The 24,229-nt window shown below is 35.1% G+C and overlaps 2 protein-coding genes across 3 annotated transcripts in view; one reads left to right on the forward strand and one right to left on the reverse strand.

Moving 5' to 3' along the window:
* Positions 1 to 14,988: 14,988 nt before the first annotated feature.
* LOC106138723 (putative lipoyltransferase 2, mitochondrial) lies at positions 14,989 to 16,521 on the forward strand. The gene is made up of 3 exons (XM_013339980.2): positions 14,989 to 15,233; positions 15,318 to 15,530; positions 15,780 to 16,521. The coding sequence occupies exons 1-3, from the start codon at positions 15,068 to 15,070 to the stop codon at positions 16,130 to 16,132; spliced, it is 732 nt and encodes a 243-aa protein (XP_013195434.1). The 5' UTR covers positions 14,989 to 15,067; the 3' UTR covers positions 16,133 to 16,521.
* A 33-nt stretch (positions 16,522 to 16,554) lies between these two features.
* Positions 16,555 to 24,229, reverse strand: part of LOC106138721 (uncharacterized) — a 77,874-nt gene continuing 70,199 nt past the window's right edge. For both annotated transcript variants that reach the window (XM_013339978.2, XM_013339977.2), the window contains 7 exons: positions 23,935 to 24,110; positions 23,412 to 23,545; positions 22,147 to 22,286; positions 21,850 to 21,931; positions 21,545 to 21,689; positions 18,620 to 18,833; positions 16,555 to 17,579 (listed from right to left, as the gene is read on the reverse strand). In XM_013339978.2, coding sequence (XP_013195432.1) covers positions 17,428 to 17,579; positions 18,620 to 18,833; positions 21,545 to 21,689; positions 21,850 to 21,931; positions 22,147 to 22,286; positions 23,412 to 23,545; positions 23,935 to 24,110 — 1,043 coding nt within the window. In that variant the 3' untranslated portion in view covers positions 16,555 to 17,427. The remainder of the gene's footprint in view (positions 17,580 to 18,619; positions 18,834 to 21,544; positions 21,690 to 21,849; positions 21,932 to 22,146; positions 22,287 to 23,411; positions 23,546 to 23,934; positions 24,111 to 24,229) is intronic.

A 24,229-nucleotide genomic window follows, 5' to 3' on the forward strand; every position in this document is an offset into this window, starting at 1 on the left:
TGCGCCAAGGAAATATGACAAACATAAATACGCTGGACGATGTTCTTACATTACGGAAAAATCTTGATAGAGCTAATTTACCACGATACGCCTTAACATCCAAAAAAGCACATCCAAAAGGTAATAAACACTTCACAAAACACTACAAAGTCGTTAAAGTTGCACTACACGATATGTATACAGTGTTATTGACACGTAGGTTACGTTATGATTATGTTCAAAGGAGTTTCGAGTTCGAAATTAAATAGTAAGGGCGCGCGGAGTTTCGTCAAGTCCGGGCGCACGGCGCGCACTGCCGCCCAAGCCGGAAAAACAAGTTTCCATGCAGCCTCCGCCGCCCCCGGCGCCGCCCGATGCGCACTTGCAGTTCCACCTTATCTTGGTGAAAGTACGCTTTGTTATCTATATTTTATTCAGGTCATTACCATGCTCGTGGCTTTCGCGACGTTCAAAAATTCAGTCTGCAAAAGTTGGTTAGGTTAAATTAGTGACTTACTCGTATCTACGCTGGATAGCGTTGTCTATTTTTTTACACGCAGTTTGTGGAATTGCGGGTGCAATTAACAAATGTTAGTGTAGATACTTCTTAAATGTTTACTAAGTCAGTATGATGATTTACGATGACCCAATTTGTTTGAACGCGCTAATCTCATAAACTACTGATCCAAATTGAAAAATTCTTTGCGTCGAATAGACCATTTATCGAGGAAGGCTTTAGGCTATATAACATCACGGTGCAACTATAAGGAGCAAAGAAATAATGGAAAATGTGAAAAAAAAAACGGGGAAAATTATTCATCCTTGAGGGCTTCAATGAATCCCATAATAATTATTCCGACGTCGCGATATAACGAAGTCGCGGGCACAGCTAGTAATTTAATATGATGACAACAACTGATGCACAATATACAACATTACCAGTTTTTTTTTTTTTTCATTTTTGTGAAATTTGGGACTAAATATAACATATCGAGTTCAGTAAAAAAACTCATCGCCTCACCGGTTCTTTTTCCTTGTAAACACTGGAATGTAGGGCAAGCACTCACTGTATTACCTTCTACACCTCGGCTCGTTGTTTGCGAAATTGAATAGGATTTCTTAACAATATCCGCCCCAGAATATGATAAGATATCAGGGAAAATAAGATATTTTTGAACAAAAGAATTTATAAGTCCAATACTGCAAGGTATGAAGCCTTGATTTACTGAACCACAGCAACTACGCACAGGCAATTTGGACCGCTGGCTATAGATATTTGGAGTAATAACGATATTTTAAAGTCCCTACCTAATTAAGAAGAAAACTCTGCACGAAATATACACAATAATCTTGACCTGATTTTTATATGTACACTTTTTTTCAGATCATGTAAACATATAGTTATAGTTAAATAAGGTATACTTATTTATATGTATCTATTGTATTTAAACTGAAAGAAAAAACATCCATAACAGCGATGGCGGTCTTAAGAATGACATAAACTATTTTGTAGAACCCCTGGTCACGTTCTCTGCTATAACTCGGGCTGACAACTTTAAGCGAGGGAAAATGGCTTTTTGATCTTATTCTAAAAGTTGTGGAACCCACGAAGCTGGCTTGATCCACAGATGCGCGGATAAGGAGTATATAGAAAATCAATAGAACGTACCCGAAACAAATATATATATGTCCTCCTCAAACCTCAAACGTACTTTGTAAATCCGAAAGATCAGCGATTCTTGATAAGTATAAACTTTTTTTTGTTGTATTATAAAAAATCTTGAGGCTTATAAAATATAATTATAAAAAATATTTTCTTAAATGCAAGCTCTCTATCAAAGATATGTACATAATAAATAATCAAAGACTGTTTTACAAAGTGAAATAGGCATTTTAATAATTTACTTGTAATTGTTTTGAAAATGATTTATTGGCTCTAACATACAAACGAAACACTGCACAGAAGCTAATACATTGGTATGTAATAACTTTTGGTATGTATGTATTGTATTTATTAACCTCTCTTCTGTCGGCCGCCATTTTTAATCTTTTTGACTTCTGTTAAATTACAACCGGATTTAATGGTCATTATAAAAACTCGTAAGTTGTTATATCCACATTACCCATTGACATCTAAACATATGTTATGTATGTCTAAACACAGTGCACCAAATGGGCCCTGTAATATTCAAGACTAACCGACCGCCATTGTGCAGTACGCACCTTTGTTGCAAGCTATACAAATAAATTAAATACGTTACAAATATATACCAACAATAAAACCATATGTTTACGTGTTGGACAACACTTCATCTCATGCGCGTTCTCTCTTATCAATGCACAAAACATGTACAAGTATTTTGTACTCAAAATCATCTTCATCTTCTTGTCTTTAGTTTGGGTTGTGTCCTATCCGCAGGGGGTTTCGCCTATAACTAGAATCAGAATCCTGGAGTGAATAAGATTTCAGCCCGGAGGAAAGTTACAGGGAACCTTAACCCCTCTTGAATCCTGGTTTCTATCCTGGCCTTAATGGGCATGTTCACTCTCTTGTTTTTTATCCTACCGTAAAAGACAAAGATCGCGGTAAATTGAAACTTTGGTAACTTAGAACGCTTTTTCTTTACTTGACTTTCTACGCTCTCCTTTCTGTACATTAGGTATCTTATGACAAATAATAACAGCCCACACGTTTAGCTATGTTATAAACAAAGGGATACAAGCACGAATTATAATGCCCAGTAGCATACAAACATATATCTCGTCTATCAGAATATGTATTCTAACATTTACTTTGGTAACGAATACTTATTATTTTTTGTTCGTGTTACTAAATACTGTTTGTTTTATAAGATGGACTTAGTTCGCGAATAACTTACCAAAGATAAAAATTAATCTTTTCGAACACATTTGGCAGTTAAGTTTGAATATTTTGAATCGAACGTGTTTTCTTATAATTTCCCGGTATTATAATACAAACGGGAAGCTTTTGAGACGAGAACAAACCCATTAAAATGTGCATTCAAAGTGCAAGTCATCTGGGGTGAGCGGCGAGGGCTGTGGGCTGGTTGCACTCTTCTATTAATTTATACAAGCGGCGATGCGTAAAAATGGATGAACTACTTCAATTAGGAACCCGTTTTTATGAACGGAACACATTAAAGAAAACAGACTTTATAATTAATTTCTCACTTTTTTTACAGCTTCTTATTACACAGTTGTGTAACATATAAGTTAAAAATGCGGTTTAATACAACCCATGAAATTAGCTGGGATCATAGATATCCAAATATTGTCTTAAATGCTACACATATAGAATAAAACAAAAATAACGCACCTTTACATAAGTCTTTGAACTACAATTTACTAAGCTCCTAACCTTTGAAAGTTTTCAAAAGCTAGTCTAATAGACCCTAAGGCGACGTTTGTAGATAACCGGGACATGACAGCCGAACGGCAGCAGGTTTGCTTCAGGTGATTGGGGACGTTTTTATCGATTCCCGTCTGTGTTCACTAGACTAGAGCGATATTAAAATGTTATTCTTTATTGATAGCAGACTATTACCGAAAAGATAAAACTTCATTAGAAATCATTGAGAAATTATAATACAAAATAAATGTCTTTTTCGTAGCAGATAAATATAAAAAAATAAGCACTCTGGAATGTCCTAAAAGATAAATCGCAACTATTAGCCATTCTCCTGATTAAGATATTAAGTACAATATAAATGTAATCACATAAATATGTGCATGTCTTCATCCCTTATGGGATAGAAAGACACAAGACTTTTCAGCCACGTTTAGGTAGCTAGATGGCATAATGATTGAACGCGTTCCATAACATTCCATAGTAGTTTTATGACTTGTAAAATGTCTTGTCAACATTACAATGTGAATAAAAGTAGCAATATCCGTCCGTACGACATGACCGTTATGTTAGAGATGGCAAAGAAAGGTTATTGCTTGGTCCCGCAAGTGTAAGTTCTAATGTAAGCGATTTCGATTGGGGTGCCGCCCCCCGACTTAAGATACAAAGCAAGCAGTGCGGTGATTCTGCAACGGTATTGATGTAAAGATTTGATTCTTTATTTTACTTATTTTTGTTTTTTCTTTTATCCAATAATACATCAGTTTAAGAGTACCTAAACTTACGAGCTTGCATGAAAAGATTGATAATTGTGGGTGAATTAAAAAAACTTGCTACACCTCCGGGAAAGAGGCAAGACATGTGTATTATCTCAATGACAGTAGATACAATTTTTTAATTAATGTACTGAATTAATATGTCTACATAAAATATATTTACTTATGAAACATTTAATTTAGATTAACGTGAAATGATAAACAAGAATGGTATAAAGCAAAAATATAATTCTACTTTTGAAAATTACAAACAAAAATTGACGAATAAAAAACACAGACAGCCGGAGCCGGATTCACGGTGAAAATGCGATTGCAGAATGGACCAACGGGCGTCGCGCGGCGTGCGGTGATCATAAATTGCTTGGGTTTGATTAAGGCGATACTTGCAGTGGGCTCGGCCGCTCGCCCTCTCGATGCATCGGTGCACGGTGCATCTGTGCACGGGGTGATCGTAAAACTTCGTATTTTACTGCAGAGCTGTATTTTGATTAATTTTCTTATTTGTTAATGTCATTGTTTAATAACAAAATACCCGTCACACACATCAAAAACCTTTTCTCATAACGATCTTATATTAACATATTAAACGTGTCATATATTAGCATATTAAGACTTTTATTTTTGGAATTCTGAATAACATGAGATCCACATTTGTCAAGAACTACAATGAGAAAGCTTTCTATATTTTAGTTAAAACAAATTGTACCTCATGTCGCCTGCAGAGAAACATGACCCCCTGTAAATATAATTAATCAAAACATAAGAGTTCTTTTATTTTTCAGTCGACATTGAAAGCCTAGTAGGGCTTTAAGCTTCATATTACTATTTGCTTGTAAACATGTAAATTCCTAAGTTTCCTAAGGAATGTTTTAAAAATAGCATGAAATATTATTTTTATTCTTTTTTGTAGATTCTGCAGCAACCTGTATAATAATATCGCCACATTGCCATCTACTTTCGGGATTACTATTGTAAGAAGGGGATCGTTTATTTCCTTTTCAATCGTTACTTCTAAAACTGTTATATTTCTTTATATCGTTTCTTTTTTAACTTAATTAGATTAACGTAATTTCCTGCCAATATGCTGCCAATTATTTATTTTATGTAAGAAGCATTAGCTTAGATAAAAATGGTATGAAACACCCACAGAAATAGTCCAATTATTCCAGTTTCTGTGTAAGCATCAAAATTAATAATAAGATTAAGTAAATTACTATAAATACCTACGTTTAATTACCTATAGTATCAATCAAATCAATAAATAGCGTTCGGCGTAACAAATTCACTGTTCAAAGAGGACTTAGGGTCCACGTGTGACGACAATGCAGAAAAAGTAAGATAAACGGGATTAGTCATTATAGCAATTATCATTTAAAACTTTCGCTGATATGTAAAAACTTAAAATTAAACCATTCTAAACTTTGGGAGACACAGAAGAATCGTGTGAATAATCGCAGTAAGCCGAGTTTGGATTTGATGAAAGAATTCGACGCCTAAGGGAGATGACGTCACCGATATACTTTCTTAGGAGGAGAGCGCCCCAATCTTTTACTTTAACTCAATTTGACAGAGAATAATAGGCTGTATTCATTAGAAATAATGTAATTTTATCTTAATCTTTAGCGATATCGGTAATTTTTACTTATGTTTTTCTCATATTTCAAGAGATAGCTGCTCATTGGAGCTTGAACTCTTCAGTAGAGTATATCTTCCTCATTCTTTAAGCAAACCGTTACACGCAACAAGAGGACATCATTCTATTTACTTTTTTAAAACTTTATTGTACAAAAAAAAATTACGTAGACTTAATGCCGTTTGGCATTCTCTACCAGTCTACCATGTGGCCAAACAGAAAAACTTTAAGATGGTGATGCGATAAAGTGAACATGCATACTGCGAAATACATACATTTTTTTTACAAACAATATACATCATTTCTACATTCATACATATAGTCACGTCTTTATCCCTCGCGGGGTAGACAGAACCAACAATCTTTTTTTTTCTGAAACTTGCAATTTAACTAAATCACCAATTACAAAAATTCAATACACACCGACCCTTATGATCCAACCCTCAATCACGCCAAAGCTCATGAAAAGTATCTTCATCAAACAAATCATACAAACACAAGCAATAACTCAAACACCAAAAAAATAAAGGGTCACAACACACTATCTGATGAACCGCCCTCAGTTGAAACTGTTCGGAGTTGGTTGTCACGAGATCACGATGTCGCGACGTGATTTAGGACGGCGAGACGCGGCCAGATTAACCTACGCAGTTAATTACAACAAATGGTCATTGAACAACGAGTAATTGCTACGGGATATGTGATTCGGATACTGTTTATTGACTACTGTTTTCCAAAATTCAGTTGAGGTTGAAAACAAAACATTGTTTTAAGTTACTATATCTATATATGTTTATGAGAAGATTAAAAATTCTATTATATTTATGACTAAATATTTAGTACCTAATTAAAGCATGCACATTGTAATAAAAATAGTTAAGAAAAATTGTATGTAAAAAAAAGTGCTAATGGTGCAACTATGCGCGCCCTCTAGTGCAATCGTAACAAATTGATTTGTACACTTGCTCTTTTTATTGCAGCTATTCGATACTAGATGGCACAAAAGTATGCTCTACCCTAGTCCCTTAATTCTGAGGCTAGGCATAGCTAGGCTAGGATAGGCAAAGAATTTATAATAATGCCAGTTCGAAAGTGTATCAAGATCGTTATTGAGGATATTATTATGTTTGGGATTGCAAAAATTATTTTCATTGTTTGTTTCACTTGTCTCAGGAAATTTATTAGATTTATATAGGTTATTTCATTCATATAAATTAAGCGTCTTTCTTATTATTTCAACTACTAAGTTTTTGAACGATTATATCTAAATTAACTATAAACTAAGGTAATTTACAAAAAAAGGTATTTTTATATTATCAAATTAAATATCCATGTTTACCTAAACTGTATCCTGTAATACAACATGTAACTAACCTATATCTATAAAGTATGTATTCGGAAGCCCTAGCCGGAAGGCTCTCGGGGCCCGTATCCGCGCCACCGAGCCGCTTTATCTTTCGGAAAATTTGAATTCGGATTATGGGCAGTCCTCCAGGAATCAATGTAAACTCGCTAATTCAACCCCCAAATTGGTGGCTGTTTACTTTTCTGACATCGTAAGTACCCGGAAGAAATTGGGTCAGAACGTTAACGATATCGACGGTATATTTAATTGGATAAAGCAAGCTTCTTAAATTTTTTAAATATTACCTATGTCACAGAAAAGGACAAGTACCTAATGAAACGTTTTTCTTGTTTCGTTGTGTGAGTAATAATAAAATAAGTTCAATTGTATGTACCTATCTGAAAATTAGTAAACTAAAAACTGCATGGCTTTAAGTAACTGCAGTCAACAGAGGCTGAGTTTGAAAAACAGCTCGGAGTTTTCCCACCAGGGTCGTAATTTCTGCGAAGTTTGTGTGTGCGACACGCTCTGAAAAACCCGACAAAGCTACAAAGGTACACGAATAGAGGCGCGTCGAGCGGAAAATTCGATTTTCTGGACGTCGCCTCCATAATGCGCCGTGGTCCACGCATTACTAGCATTAGACCAACCCTTGCTTCGGAACTGTTCCATAATCAAATTCACTAGGCCAATCTCCGGCCATACAGATAGCGAAATCAGAATATATTGCTTCGAGCCTGATAACTAATCCAATCGAAAAAGGGTTCTCGAGACGACAATATTGATTCTTCTTTTGCGACAGCGATTCAGTAGGCAAAAGCAGATTTAGTTCACTAGGCTAGATAAACCCATACACAATATAAATCTTAACATAAGGAATCAATAATTACTCGAGCGAAATTGGTAGCTCTTGCAGCTTGCGTGGAAAAAGAATTAGAATTTAGATTAAGTTGTTTATTAATTTATAAATGTAGTTAAGATTCAGAACTTTGATTAAAGCGATAAGATGTGGCAATTCCAAAATAACTTATGCACTAGCAATAATCTCGTTTAGTAATAGTACTTAGTCCAATACAACCAGTGATTCTAGTCGGCAGATGTCTTTTTAGTCCCAATGGCTTGTTCCATATCTAAACTTATCACCATGAAAAATCTTCACTTGTTAACTTTTGTTATAAGCATTATGAAGAATCAATTCATACTTCTTCAAATTAAAGATCCTCTATATATTTATATTTCTACGAACCTATGACTATGTTTTGCAATCTCTAACTCATTTACTGTTAGAAATAGGTAATCTTAATCCTTGATTTTAGTCCTTGATCGTAAGGAAACATAGCACAACGACGAATGTACCATTAACGGCTTTCCCTTCAGTACCAAGTGGAAGACACCAGATGTCGAGCCAATGTGGGTCGCAGGCTGATAAATGGTCGCGGGCCCCCGGGAATATTGTATCAAAGAAATAAAAGCCCGGGCGCTCCACGGTGCAGATAACAGGCGTCTCGAATTAAACTCCGACGCTTAGGACGCTAAACGACATTTGTACTCTAATAACGGCAATATCATCACGTTTCCAGAATTTTCTTTTTTATCTGTGGTTATTATCTCGTATTGTCATGAAATATTAAGGTGGCATTAGTGGATTTTTGTAAATTTTAATGCCGTCGAGCTTTTGATACTTTATAAGATCATGCTTATATTTATTAATTTTGTTATTTTGTTGTTGATAAGTTGGTATTTCGTTTATCATTATTGTAGTATCAGCCTTTGTTTTAAAGTTGCTAAACTATTGTATCACAATATGTTCCTATGCTTTGGAAAGATCAGACAACTTTTCCAATATGTGTTGTGATGTAAGGGCACTAATAGGCAGTTAAACGGTAGTTCGCCGTTGACCCGAACATAAAGCATTGAGAGCAAACTCACCGGGTCGGGCAAAAGCGACGAGCCTTGTACCGCATTAATAAAGGTAAGTGCGCCCATGTCGACTAATGTGTCGTTATGGCGCGTCCTGAAAAACTTCTTCTATATCCCGGTAACAATAATTTACGATAATAACGACCTTATAAACCCGAAAACAAGATTCAAATTGGCTGAACGATACGAACGAAATGGCGTTTACGGGCCATCACAGAGTGCCTGCAGTTTCAGAGGACTCTTTTATTTTCATTGAAAAATAAGCCTTCACACGATCCTTTTAGAGTTTGAAGTTAAGTGTAAATTAAAGTTTCGATCGAGGTGAAAGTACTTTATACATCTGAAATTGTACGTTACTGAAAACTGCCTCCGCATAGCGAAAGTGCTGAAATGTAAAAGTAAAATGAAATGAAAGCATTTGCATTATGCCAAGATATTGTATTTCAACATACCAACATGCAAGAAATTCTAGATACCTAGCGATAGTTATACCTAGTTACGAATGAGATCATAGTTCAATTAAAACGTGTTTATTAAATGCAAAATTTAATCTTTTTAAGGATATGTCGCCTAATATTAAATGTCGGCTTAATAAAACAAAAACGCACGATAGATAGAAGCTTAGTTTTCACAAATTTCAATAACTTACGCGAAGATAAGCCTTACCTACACCTATCCTTTTGATAGCCTTTAAAGTTAATTAAGTTGAGTAAGTATTTCAGTGCAATTAGTTGAATCAGCATGAGTCAGCTCTTAATGAATGGATTCATACCTGAATGGTCTCATCGTAGGAGTAGTTGCGGTTGGTAGCCGCGCGCATCTCACCGGCGCGCGCTCGTGTGCCACCGCGACCACATCTGCGAATCACATGGAATTAAACTTTTTAGTAACTATGTAGCTGCGCCCCGGAGTTTCCTTCCAGAAGGGATTAGGGGATAAAAAGTATTTATTATTCTAGGTTATGTTCCAAATTTCGTCAAAATCCGTGCGGAAGATTTGTTGTAACGTTTTTGTACACCAGTTTTTTAGTTCGACAAAGCCTAATACATTTGAAAAAAAAACGAATTGCCGTGTGGTTCCCGGCACCATTACAAAAAAGAATAGGACCACTCCATCTCTTTCCCACGGATGTCGTAAAAGGCTACTAAGGGATAGGCTTATAAACTTGGGATTCCTCTTTTAGGCGATGGGCTAGCAACCTGTCACTATTTGAATCTCAATTCTATCACTAAGCCAAACAGCTGAGCGTGGCCTATCAGCCTTTTCAAGACTGATGGCTCTGTCTACCCCGCTAGGGATATAGACGTGATCATATGTATGTATGTAAAAACGAATTCATATCGTTCAGATTCAGATTTCTTCATAATGATTAAACTGACCCCTAATAGTTTTTACTGTATTGTCGGTTATTATTGTCAGTTGTCATGAACTATAAAGCCAATTCCTACCAATTGAGGTTCAGAAAATACCTAGCTAGGTCAGAAGAGACATTATTGGTCATCAAAATCAGTTAGTACTTTTTGGGATATTTACAATTTGTACCTATAAATTGAAAGTGTTCGCGAAGTCCCAGTTCGCGATGAACGACTAGTTATAATTAATTTAAAAAAGCCTTCCAAATATCTGGCATAAATTAAAATAACGAACCAAGCAGAATACGCAAAATAAAGAAGTGAGTGCAAATTATTTAACAGAAGCCCACCAGATGGCGGCCGAAGTTGCTGAAACTTGGGTCTCATGAATAATTAAAAGCGGGGATGGAAACCATAACTCACGGGCGTCGAGTCCTGGGCTGCTGTCACAAAATAACACTCCTGTTGAGGAAATGCCTCTTTTTATGACTTAATTAGTTACATCTCGGGGCAGGAGTCTCGGAAACGAGCGCTTTGGAATGCGGAAGCATGCATACTTTATTGTTGAAGATGAAATTAGTTAACAAGGTAGGCGTGGTGAATAACCAATTTATTATAATAAACCTTCAGAATCTGTGAAATTCAGAAGTATATATTAGAACTAAGACTTGTTTTTGAAAGTAGTCTTGCAGATGCTCTCTGGTACTTATTTGTTGTAAGTGGACATGCAATTGCTGCAACATATTTCTACATTCTTTCTTGAAAATCTTCGCAAAGATTTCACATTTTGTTTAAACCTAAGCTCGTTTTTATATACTTATTTTTACTAGCAACTGTTGAATGTACCTACTTACTTCCAATTGTTGCATAGTTTGTTATGACAAAATATTTAGACTTATCTACTTATTCACATTTTACTGTGTTATAAAGCGTGAATTTTATTACCCAAGTGGCGAATAGTTTTCAGTCATTAGCCTTTTGTTTGGCACGTTCGATCACCAACAAATGGTGGTTACTCGATATTTAATCATTTGCGGCTTTGCGGTTTAACTCCATAAGGCATCCTTATTCAAGTAATTTTAGGTTTAAAAGTTAGTTTATTTACCCAATACTTTTAATGCGATAACGTTTATAATACAAGTCAATATTAAAATCACGATCAGTTGTCGTGCACATAACGTATTATAAGGAGTATTACAACTCTATGATACGATTCTATGATGGAGTATATATAGTTTTCATTTAATAATCAATTAAAATTCTATCAAGTTCGATGTAGTTTTTTCAATTATCAGTCCTGCTGTAATACTTTCTTCTTCTTCTTTCCTACCTTATTCCACTACAGGATCTAATTTACTAGTATCCCGAAATTCAAAGCCTGAAGCTTATTGCAGAGAAGTGTTTAAATTACTATAATTGTTGACTGTACCTTTCTCAAATTGTTTTGGATACTAGACGCATACATTCAAATGCAGACAGTTTATAACCGCTAGACGATCCCATTAGGGTACTAACGAAACCTCACTAGTTCACCAGAATTAATATTGTTAAATAGTTCTGCAGATAAACTTTGAGAGCTATTGTATTAGGCCACGTAATAATTAATAGAATTAACGTAAGACTTACAACAGTTACAAAACAATGAATGTTCCTTAATCTCGCTATTTTAATATTAAAGTTACCCAATTGATGTTATCTCTATTCCTTTATCCTCTTCTTAATCCCTTGTTTGGATGGATTTGTGACAGGCTTTAAGCATATAGTCTATAAGAAGAATCCAAGTTTACCTACAAGCCTTTCACTTGATTTGATTTGAATTTTAAATCTGCGCGGGAAGAGAAGACGTTTTTCTACGTTACCGGACTGGACAATACGCCATATTCTTGACCAGACAAAATATAGCCGTTTATACTAGTATTAAGGGCACGGAGCACCTATGGTGATGATAAGAAAAAAGGTGTAAGCTCCATCGATCCACAGCTTGACATTCTGGTCACGGAGTTGCAGGGCCCACTGCGTCGTCGCCATGGCAACCAGGATTCAGGCCCGTACCGGCACCGACAAATAATGACATTTGTAGGCATGCACCAGGATTAACACCTACATTTTTGAGGAGAACTTTAACTATCATCAATGCTGTGGCTTCAACATATAAGTTTCATGCATAGGAGACTTAAAATTGGCATGCAAAATGATGATTTAATTTAATATTAATTTACCGTTTCAATTTAAAATTTATTGATAAAATACCTACAAGTAGTGGGGATTCTATCAATGCATAAAAACATTACATGTACGTTGTGTGTGAAGACTTTCGAGTAGTGAGAATTTTTTCGATATTGCGTTTGAATGTGCATGTTACCGCAACATGTGTGAGGTCAAAGACCTCATCTAGTATTTCACCACTAGCACTCGTAGGGTAAAACCCGTAAGGTAAACAATTGTTCGGTGTAGCAGGAACGGTACACTTCCTGCCAACATGTCTATATTTATAGGACACCGGCCCTAATGGGGAACGAGAACGACGAGGGTGCGTGTGCGCAATCTATTTTATATGACGAATTGGGGATTGGACAACTAGATACTTAGCCAATTAACACACAAATATATGGCATATTATACAGTGTAGACCCAAACAGGTAATATGTCATAAGATTCGCAATCCATATTTAACTAAGATAGCTTGATGAATAAATTGAGATTCATAGGCTAGCTGGGCCATAGCATTAAAAAGAATCTCAAGTCTTAGAATCGTACGTTGGTATAGATATAACGGTAAATCTAAACCCGTGGAATATCTATTGGACACACTTACCTTGAACACCTGCAAACTCCCTTACAGCGCCCAATACCTAAGTTGATCTCTTCGCAGTTTACGAAGGACAATCAATGTGTTTGAAAGCGTTCTTATATTTCAGGGTTCAATTGCAAATCTTCTGATGAAGTAAAATAGATTGGTAGGTATTAAAAGCAATCGAAAATGCATAAAAGGAGTGACAGAAGAAAAAGAAGTAGGTACCTAACTTTTTACCTGCCTGCCGAAGCGAATGAAAATTCAAAGTCTTTTCTTGTGTGGTTTTTCCATAGCCTAAATTAAGCCTTCTATGGCAAAGAAAAGAATTGTATAAAAAAAACTTAGATGAATGTAGTGACTAAGTAAGGAGCATTTCCAGAAATGGTAGTAATTCCATATAAGAAGCGTTCATAAATAAGAAGCATGAAAGCAGAATAAATTGCGGTGGAAATGAGAGAGTGAAGGAGTTCGATCGGTGTGAAATTGAGTAACTGGATAAGAAACAGCGTGATAAGGGAATGTGATGTGAAAGAAGATATACTAACAGAAATAGAAAAGGGCATGCTAAGATGGTTTGGTCACGTGCAGAGGACGAATCTTAGGGATGAATCAAAGTAGGTTGAGTGAACAAATACACATGAAGAATGTGAATGAAAAGGTAGGAGTTGGAAAGCCTTGACGAACTAACCTTGACCTATTTAAAGATGTCCAGGCGAAAGGCCTGATCAACTGTACCCGAAACCAAAGAGCTTGCAAGAAGAGAATTATGAAGGTGGATGAAGCGAAAGAAGTTCCTATACAAAGTTCGTAGCAAATGATGTTACTTTTTGGTATGTATGTATGTCCTTAAAAAAATTCATCATTCATCTTTTTAACATATTAGCTTCCATGCCTTTCCAAATTGACTTTTTGATAAATGAATCCCATAAATTGAGTAGATATAATGCAATCATGGCTCTGTCTACACCGTACGGTATACGACGTGATATGATTTACAATACGAATATGACTAACTTACCCCTCTTGTCATCGTTTCCAGGAGCACCACATCTTAGACCTCACTACAACTTTGTCCCAACAAATCATACAATGTTGACAACAGTGCGCACACCAGTGTCATAAGAGTTATATCTCATCCAAACTAAACTCGGATCCGCATCTCCCTCTGCATAGTTTTTTCATATTACACCAGTTTAAATACGAATAAAAACATTAGATTTTATTCACGCTTTATAGAGTCCTCATAATAAACAACAAATAAAAGGTAAAGTTTTATTTAAAATCCTGAAACTACAATGTTGATATTGACAGCAGATTTACGTAACACACAAAACACCGCCCTACGTGCAAGGGACTGAGGAAACTGAACAAAACCATCTGAAAGATACTGTAGCACGTTAAATGTTGTACGTAGTACTACAGCCTGTTATCCCAAAATAAGGGTGAAGCGTACAAAAATATTAACAGCGCCATCTAGTAGTGAGAAGTAAAACTTAAAATTATTGGGAATATAAAGCGACATCTATCCATACTAAGCTAAACTATGGCTTGTTACGCTGACGTGAAATGAACATAATTACATATACGCCATTGTCAGGACAACTTATCATTTCAATAATAAAAACTACAAACATTATTACTACATATACTATGTATTAAAATGTTTTTCGAAAAGTTTATTTCTGCGAAGATTGCAGTGGTTACTTTTTAAGGCATGTATACAAACAATATAGGAAAGTACTGGCAGCACAAATTTTTATTTGCTTTCCTGTCTTTATGACAACGTCAAGTCAATTTGATTGACATTTGACAATATCTCTTGATTGTTTTGTTACTATAATTTAAAAATCATAAAAATTGTTGTGTTTTATTTCTATATCAAATTATATTACTCAGCAATCATGCAAAACTTAGTGAAAGTCTGGAAGCTAGGTCTGATGAGTTATGACACTGCATCTAAAATACAAGTTGCTATTGCGCGTAAACACTTGGACGCTATGATGAAAGGACTTGAAGAAAATTATGATACACTTTTACTTGTTGAACACAAGCCAGTTTATACAGTCGGTTAGCTCCTATTCTTAAAAACAGACAAAATTCTTTGTTACCTAGTGAACCTTTGTCATAAATAATTAAATTTAACGTTTTTAGGTATAAGAGATGAAACTACAAAAGACGAAATATTAAGGTTACGCTCCCTCGGCGCAGAGTTCAAAAAAACGAATAGGGGCGGCCTTATCACTTTCCATGGCCCTGGACAATTAGTTGCATATCCCATCATTAATTTAAAACATTACAAAACTAGTGTCCGATGGTATGTCAACAATCTTGAAGAAACTGTCATCAAAATGTGCGAGGAACTAGGTAAAGATTTTGTCCCCATTAATGTTGTTGCAAAGGCTTAACTTCTCCACAACTTTTTCCTAATAAGTACAGAATACTAGTCTCAGATCCTTTTTGATGATGAAATAATATAACTGCCTTATTAATAAGATGATGAATATAATTTTATGGAATCTTGATAATATTAAGTAAGATTTTTATTTATTATTGTATTTTATGAAATTATTATGAACTTATTAATATATTATGATATATATATCCTTTTTTCAGGCATCAAAGCAAATCGCTCCCAACACACTGGAGTCTGGGTGGATGACAACAAAATTGCAGCAATAGGTATCCATGCATCTCGTTATGTCACCACCCATGGTATATCATTAAATTGTGACAATGACCTGTCTTGGTTTGACCACATAGACCCCTGCGGGATTGATGATATGGGTGTCACATCAATATCTAAAGAAACTGGACTTGATTATAGCATAGAGAAAGCCATCCCACTGTTCCTGAAAACATTTAACCATACTTTTGGATGTAAATGTGTAGATTTAGAAGTACCTGTACAAGAACAAATTTTGAATGAAGTGTACTCGAAATTGCTTACTCAAAATGTTGCTCAGTAATTGAAAATTTTTTCAATTGCCAGCTCATATGGGTAGTTCTAATTTAAAAGAATCTGTGCCAAGACCCTTTTTGATGTGGAACGATGTTACATCTCATTAAAAAAGTATTATTATGCTTTTGTAAATACCACAATGGAGTATGGGAAACATTCTTAAAGAATTAGAATCAACCAAATGTCTCAACTCTTACAAACTTTTATAAAATTTGTTGTTATTGATTACCCTTTAGCAAGTTGTAGAAATTGTATTTATATTTATTACTTAAATAGTAGTATTTGCAATCTAGTAATTTATCTAAGGTAATAAAACTGTTTATTTTACCACTGTTAAACTTATTGATTGTTGAATAAAAATAAAAGACAAAAAATATTTGTACATGTTTATTTCATTTGTTAATTATTTTGAAAAAGTAATAAATAGGTAAATCATTAAATTAGTCTAAATAAATAAAAAGAAATCTCAAGTTGGGTTGAGAGAAACTATTTTTCATTGCAACTGTTTCATGAACTTGGTACAATAAATGCAAAGTCTTAGTGTAAATTTCTACAAAACCCAACTGAAAGTTCAAAAAATCTAAAACTGAATTTGTGTAAAAGCGAAAGTAAAGATTATATGTACAAAGGAAAAAAGTGAATTATTTTTTTGCGTACTTTGTAATGTTTAATATTGTAATATAGCTATCTAAACCTAATCTAAGGAAGTTAATCTACTTTAAATGATATGAAAATGAAATTGACCTAAAGAACGTAAAAATACATATGTGTGATTCATTCAGAATAATCCCTTCAAACTTTTAATCTAAAACATAAAGTGTTTTAACATGGTGTATTTTTAGGGACTATTCCAAATCATTTGTTTTTGAAATGTACTATTATGAGTACTCGACAATTGTACAAAACTGGACCATAACTTATCCTAGTAAATGCATTATCTTAATTTAAAGTAGGTACCCTTTAACTGCAGCATTAAGGGGGAATAAATAGCCTGATAAGGATGTAAATGTTGACCTTATCAGGAATTTCGTTGATTTAACTAACTATAGTCTACTTATTATTAATAAATGCTTCTAAATGCGACAAATTACTTCTAAATAAATGCAAAACACGCGGTGGTTACGAATAATATCTGGATACCAAATCATTGGCCGTATCGATACACCACGAGATATCGATGATCACGATTTGTAAACTTAAAATTAGTGGACGGCTTGGCAGCGCATGTTTTTGTAATCAGTCATTTGTATCACAAGTTCCTCGATGCAGACAAGCGATGAAGACGGTGTGGTGGCCTCGTGTCTACGACATATGTTTAGGCGGGGTGAGCCACTTGCGCATGTAATAGCAGAAGATGGTCGCGATGTACAATAATACGAGTAAGGCACACGCCACTCCCAGCAGCAGGACTGATGACTTGCTCGGGCAGGGCTCCACAATCGTCACTGTTTTTTCTGAAATAGAAAAAAAAAGGACATCAAGGAACAAATGTGGTTTAGAATAGTCGTTGCGATTTTCATATTGGAAAGAGAAGAAGAACCGAATTCATACAAAATTATACATATATATATATTGGAGGTATCGCAAAAAGATTACAAAACATCACATTTTCATGTATGCAGTCTACGTCTCTTTACAATACAAATCCACTTATCATTATTTGTAACTCAAACAGGTTTCGTGCTTGTCAACCACGGATCACAGATAACAATGCGTAAGAAGTTGCTAAGCCACGCAATTATGTTGATAATGCTAAACGCTCTTATACAGATGTAATCTCTACAGCTCTATTTAGCATGTGGTTTATCTTAACTATGTAGGTGATTAAATTCGTTACATAATTTGTTTCATTGTATGAAATTAATTATAGATACATTTGAATATGTACTGTAAAACAAATCACACAGAATTATTTTTAATTTCTTATTTATTTATTTTTTTTACTCCTGCAGTCTTTTTGTACGTTCCTGTTAAATAAGTAACTACTAAGCATTCGACAGTCACATGGCTTATTTAAACTGAAATTACTGTTAGTTACGGAACCATTTCATTAAACATACAACTCGATATGAGGGGACTCTACATGTAACCAATAATGTATGGTAAAACCGGAAAACATGTTTGTCGCTGTAGTTTGTTTGGTAACTTACGAGCGGGAGTAATTTGTCCGGTTTGTTTTACCTATTTAGTAACTACTAATAACTATGAGGTGGGTGGTGGGCCACACGCTAGGTAGGAGGGCTACTTTCATAGCAGTTTTAAAATATAAAGTGAACTTCCAAAGAGACAAAAACTGTTTTTCTTTTCCCGAAAAAGTCTTACCGCTTCCTAGCCTTAACCCCTTAAAGCTTCCAATAAAGTGCCTATAAACACCATGGAATGAATACCTACAATGCTTGGTCCTATTATTCAAACGTCAAAATAATGCGGGCTTTGTCAAATTATGAGAAACGTTATGATGAGATAAATAAATAAATTCTTTTCAGTAACTTACCACCGTAGTTGGCTTCAGAAGCCACGCCGCCAGGTTTGTCGGACCTCAAGAAGTCTGTACTCTGGCGCTCGTCTCCGAAGTCCAGCACCAGAATCTCCTGGGAGATGTTCATGTCTTCCTCTTGCGAGTGAGCTTCACCGGTCTCGTTCTGTGGCAGCGAACGCTTCCTCCTGCCCCATGATTCCAAAGATTCTCGTCCCCAGTCGCAAACGGCCTGTGTAAAATAAATGAGCATCAATAGATTTTTTTAGAACCACATAGAATATTTTTCTTCTACTCAATGCTATATACTGAAATGTTTTTATCTCAGAAAATGTTGTGTTATGACAAATGAATGAATGACATGAAATAATTTAAGTAAAATATCCTCATTCGAAACCCAAAATAACTTAGCATTGACGTGGATACTAATGTTCGTAGTATACCTACATTTTCATTCGAGAACAAGACTGGTACAAAAAATCTATTGTTACGAACCACAAGAATTAGAGCAAGAGCCCGTGAACGCCAGACATACCTTATTTTGTAAAAGCTGAAAGTTTCTGTAAATATGCCTCTAGTACAGGTAGGAACGATCCCCACCTATGATACTCAGGCAGTGGTTGCTTTGGCAGGTAGCAGGTAATAAAGGTATACTTTTTTCAGCCTGAAATTCCTTAATTTGTAAAGCTCAATTTTTTGATATTTTATCCGTAATAATACACAAACTCGCGTTACTCATTGCCAGACACCTACTATGGTTGCAACCCCTTGCCAGACACCCCTAAACTATAATATTTTGTAACTCTACTTACGTCATTTTGTAAAATCTAAATTTAATACATATTTTTCGGGGAATTATTCAAACAACGTTTCTGTAGTAGCCAGACATTTTTGAAGGTTCTATTATCCTGCCAGACGCATTGGAGTGAGCAAGAGTGCGGAGTATATGTAGTAACAGAAGCGAGTGGAACAGAGTGGGTATCGTTCAGCGGACGGTTATACACGCATAGTAAACGTTGTAATATTAATTTGTGCTCGTTGTAAAATAAATTTGATCCAGTTTTAATAAAGTGCTATCATGAGTGACGAAAAAGAAGACGGAGTTTGCTTTGTCTGTAAAAAAGTAGTGAAGATCTTATAATATTTTACGAGGAGACTTTCAAAAAATATCAGACTATTTTAAAATTACGAAAAATACATAACCTCAAATATAAAGAGATTATTTTATAAAATGAACTTCATATAACTTAAAAATAATATGAATTAATTGTTTCGTTTTTTCACAGTATTAATATTTTGTTATACAGGGTGACATTTAAAACAACTGCATCCTTTTAAACATACAATACACCCATGTTTCTGAGCTGTTTGAGCCTATTTTTATTTAAATTAAACGTCATCATTTTCACATTTTAAAAGCCCTCAAAAACTACGTCACACGCTTTATTCAAGACCAATACTACAAAAATAAATTAAAACTAAACATGTAAATAAATGTCTGAAAAATAAATTATTTCTCTAGTATCAAGATCAAGTAAAATACAGAGTTGTCGAGATCGCTCAGCTAAATGAATTGTATCGTTGACCTCTGAATCTTACGCGTCGCTTTTCCGCCGCCCTGGGTGATATGACGTATTTAGGATCGTGGATTTTCATACTTTTATTTTTTCCATACTTTCTGAAATATGAATCGATATTTTTCTTTTAACGTTTTTAAATATCCTTTAGATGAGTACACTTAACAGTTAAATTTATGCAGTTGAATTAAAAGTCACCCTGTATAATTCTTAATGAACATTGTTTTTAAAATTTTGTAAAATATAAATATATAAAATGCTTTTATTTAATAATTTTTTTTGATAAATTAGAAAAAGAGACCGCAAAATATACGACAGCTGATGCGCAATGAAACGTCGCAAGAAACCGAACGCTCAGTCCCACTCGCTCCAGTTACTACATATACTCCGCACTCTTGCATCTTTTGCTCACTCCAATGCGTCTGGCAGGATGATAGAACCTTCAAAAATGTCTGGCTACTACAGAAACGTTGTTTGAATAATTCCCCGAAAAATATGTATTAAATTCAGATTTTACAAAATTACGTAAGTAGAGTTACAAAATATTATAGTTTAGGGGTGTCTGGCAAGGGGTTGCAACCATAGTAGGTGTCTGGCAATGAGTAACGCGAGTTTGTGTATTATTACGAATAAAATATCAAAAAATTGAGCTTTACAAATTAAGGAATTTCAGGTTGAAAAAAGTATACCTTTATTACCTGCTACCTGCCAAAGCAACCACTGCCTGAGTATCATAGGTGGGGATCGTTCCTACCTGTACTAGAGGCATATTTACAGAAACTTTCAGCTTTTACAAAATAAGGTATGTCTGGCGTTCACGGGCTCTTGGGCTAAATGAATGGGTATTGTACCGCCTGTCAATAATGATAAATAGGTATATACTAAGCTACTCATAGCGTTTATAAAAACACAGGTTGTTGTAACTATGTCTACATAAACGAAAGTAAGTATATCTGTCGGTATTTAAGTATATTGTATTTAATGATGAAACCAAAAATGCAGATTCTAGACAAAGATTTATTTGTTATAGTCGAGGATCTAAAGTAGACAATTCTATTTAAAGTCGAAAAGATGCTCTCGCAAAGTTTTTATCTTTCCACAATGTAATTCCAAAACAATTGTATCATCGTTACTCATCATACTTTTGGCTTATTAAAGCCTATGGCCACGATCCTAAATTGGGTAAGTCAGAGAACAAAAAGCGACTCCTGTCTGACCTCCGAACATCTGCAAAGGAACCTTGCACTCTCACATTGAATCAGTTTCCTTACGAAGTTTTCGCTCACCATTAGAGCATCGGTCAACAATCAAAACATAAAATTTCATTACTGTTTTATTCACTCATGTTGTTGTTTAATTCACTCACCGGCTCGCAATGTCCAAGGCAGTACTTGACGTTACACTGGAATATGACCCCGTAGGACTCCGTGAACCTGAAGGCTTCGTACACGGACTGCAAAGCGTTGCCGTCAGGAGAGAACGCCGGGAATATTGATGGATCCACAGGACATCTGGAAGAAATTATATAGGTACCTATGTTAAAGATTTTTCTTGGTAACTAATGAGATTATGTCTTGTCGTAAGATTGTAGTATTTTTTAATGAAGAAGGATGAAAATGAGGCTAAGTGGGAGGCACAGGGCCGTTGAATGCTTGAAAATAAAAAACGAACCCTTCATCATCGATGATTTGGAATGTGCTCTTGGAGTCTTTGGCCATAGCGACACAGCTGCGCGCGAAGATGCCGTAAGGAGCTGAAACAAAATAACACGCAAAAATTAGTTAATCCTTAGGCAGTGCGAGTTTCATATAATTACAATATTTGGATGCCAAATTTTACTTAACGATTTTTACGCGTTTTTATTTTTACGCTAAACAGGTTTCTTTTAAGACGTGGAACAAATCTGCCAAGCGTCTTTTTAGGTACCAATATACATATAAATAATTTTACCAAAAAATGATAACTCACTGTCATCTGGAATCTCAATTCGGAAGGTGAGACGATCTCCGATGCGCACAGTTTCCACTTCGCGTTGACGAGCATCCAGGATTCTAATCCTTGGAGGAGGAGCCTCTGGCGACGCCGTAATGGAAATCATCTCAGGATCTCTGCAGACGCAATACATTACAACTTAATTAACATGAACACATCAGATAGCTAACTGAAAGCAGAACGATTATCTGATCTCACATATGACCATATTATTTATCCCCTATCGGATCAACTGCTAAGATCGAAGATAACATACAAGGCGATATAAAAATAACTATGGAAATGCCACTATAATTCAATTATCTTCATTATATTAAAGGGCCTCATAATGAAGTAATAAAACATCCTGAGGTCCGAGTTAATAATACATTTCACACGTTATTGTTATACAATGTAAGTTGTTTTACATAGTAAGTGCCATCATTATGGGAGCTCATCAAGTAGTCACATGAGCTTTATCGACAGTAATCAAGATTGTTATAGCGCGTTCGTTAAAAATACAAAACATTCATATACATTTGTCCGATTTATAGCGAGAAGTAAAGCAACAGACAAAGTGAATAAAAAAATTCCCGACGTAAGAAGAAAAATCACACCTTTTTTCTCCACCTTCGATTATTCAAACCAGTCCTGATTCATATTTCTAAAACTATGGTTTAATGATGAACCAAAAAAGCATAAAAAATTATATGCAAGTCCCTATAATTTACTCAATGACGTCTAAAAAATATTCAACGTTACCTATGTATATTTCAATTGAAAAAGCTTGACATTATTTAACAAAAAACAATAAATTATATAAAGAAATATACAGACATTTTTATTGATTTAGTACCTCCTGTACTCAGTGCTCGCTATATATCAGACCAAAGCCCTATGCCTGTCCTCACGTCCGCGGTACACCTGCCAACGCTTGCGTATTTCAATCTAATTGTTATGCGTTTATAATGCAACAGTCGTCGACTTTCTTGCTTTACATACTTCTTCACAGACTTGTTCTTGATAATAACCCCATTTCCTTAATTTAATCATGTCATGTATTTTCTGCTGCTACTCTGAATAAATAATATATCGGTACACAGCTGTGGCAGTCTAAAGAATTATCAAACTATTCTGCAAAGGTATATCTTAGTAATAAATGCTTTTGCGTTATATTCGAGTTTTTCGATTAACCCTAGTCTGTACTTTAAGCATACCTGTGTAGAGAATAATTAAAATTATAACTTTCGCGGAGTACTCACCTGATTGGCACCATTCCGAAGGTAATGTTCTTCGAGCTCATGTCGTATGTGCATTTCACTTTGTAGATTTTATCAGCCTTTGTCATCACGACGCTGTGGTGTTGTAACACCACTGTGTTAGAATAAACGCCAGTCTGGAGAGGGAGAAATAGTAAGTCTACGTGATATAAATGATTTAAGGGATTACAAGTGTACCTACATTAGATAGATACGAAAAATTATGTTATTGAAATTTCCGTCCTTATATTATGAGGTACCTATGTATATGTAATAATTTGATTACACTTCTGTGATATCCAAGTAGCAATTTAATCGAATTTATTTATATAGCCACCTTCTAGCTTCATCTTTACTAATTAGGTATTAAAACTTTATCTTCCAATTTTTTTGCCTGTAGCTCTTAAATGAGGTATCGAATCTCTCTCATCTTATATTCGGTACAACTTACACACCTAGAAAATAAATTTCAATAGGATAAAATCAGGTACATACTTAAACGGAATACAGAAGCAAATATACTCACAACACTCTGCGTATTACAGTCCTGGCCAGCCATTGTGAGGTCGAGGCGGAAGAGGTCGCTGTTGACTACATCGATGTTACAGGTTTCCGACCTTCCCAGAGCATAAATACGTCCATTGAACGGCTTGTTAGTGCGGACTTGTATGGCGATCCTGGTATCCTTGCAATGGACTGACACTAAAAAAAAAAACAAAACGTCAAGTTCTCTCCCACGGGTTTAACTCACGCGTGACTTCAAAACTCACGTGTATGTATATGTTCAGTAAATTGTTAGGCATTGTTTTTACACAAGTAAG

Source organism: Amyelois transitella, chromosome 4, assembly GCF_032362555.1.
Source record: "Amyelois transitella isolate CPQ chromosome 4, ilAmyTran1.1, whole genome shotgun sequence".
Taxonomy (NCBI): Eukaryota; Metazoa; Arthropoda; class Insecta; order Lepidoptera; family Pyralidae; genus Amyelois; species Amyelois transitella.

Coding starts and splice junctions, on each gene's coding strand:
- LOC106138723 (XM_013339980.2), top strand. CDS start 15,068: ATGCAAAACTTAGTGAAAGTCTGGAAGCTAGGTCTGATGAGTTATGAC. Junction 15,234..15,317: donor CAAGCCAGTTTATACAGTCG/GTTAGCTCCTAT, acceptor TAACGTTTTTAG/GTATAAGAGATGAAACTACA. Junction 15,531..15,779: donor CAAAATGTGCGAGGAACTAG/GTAAAGATTTTG, acceptor TCCTTTTTTCAG/GCATCAAAGCAAATCGCTCC.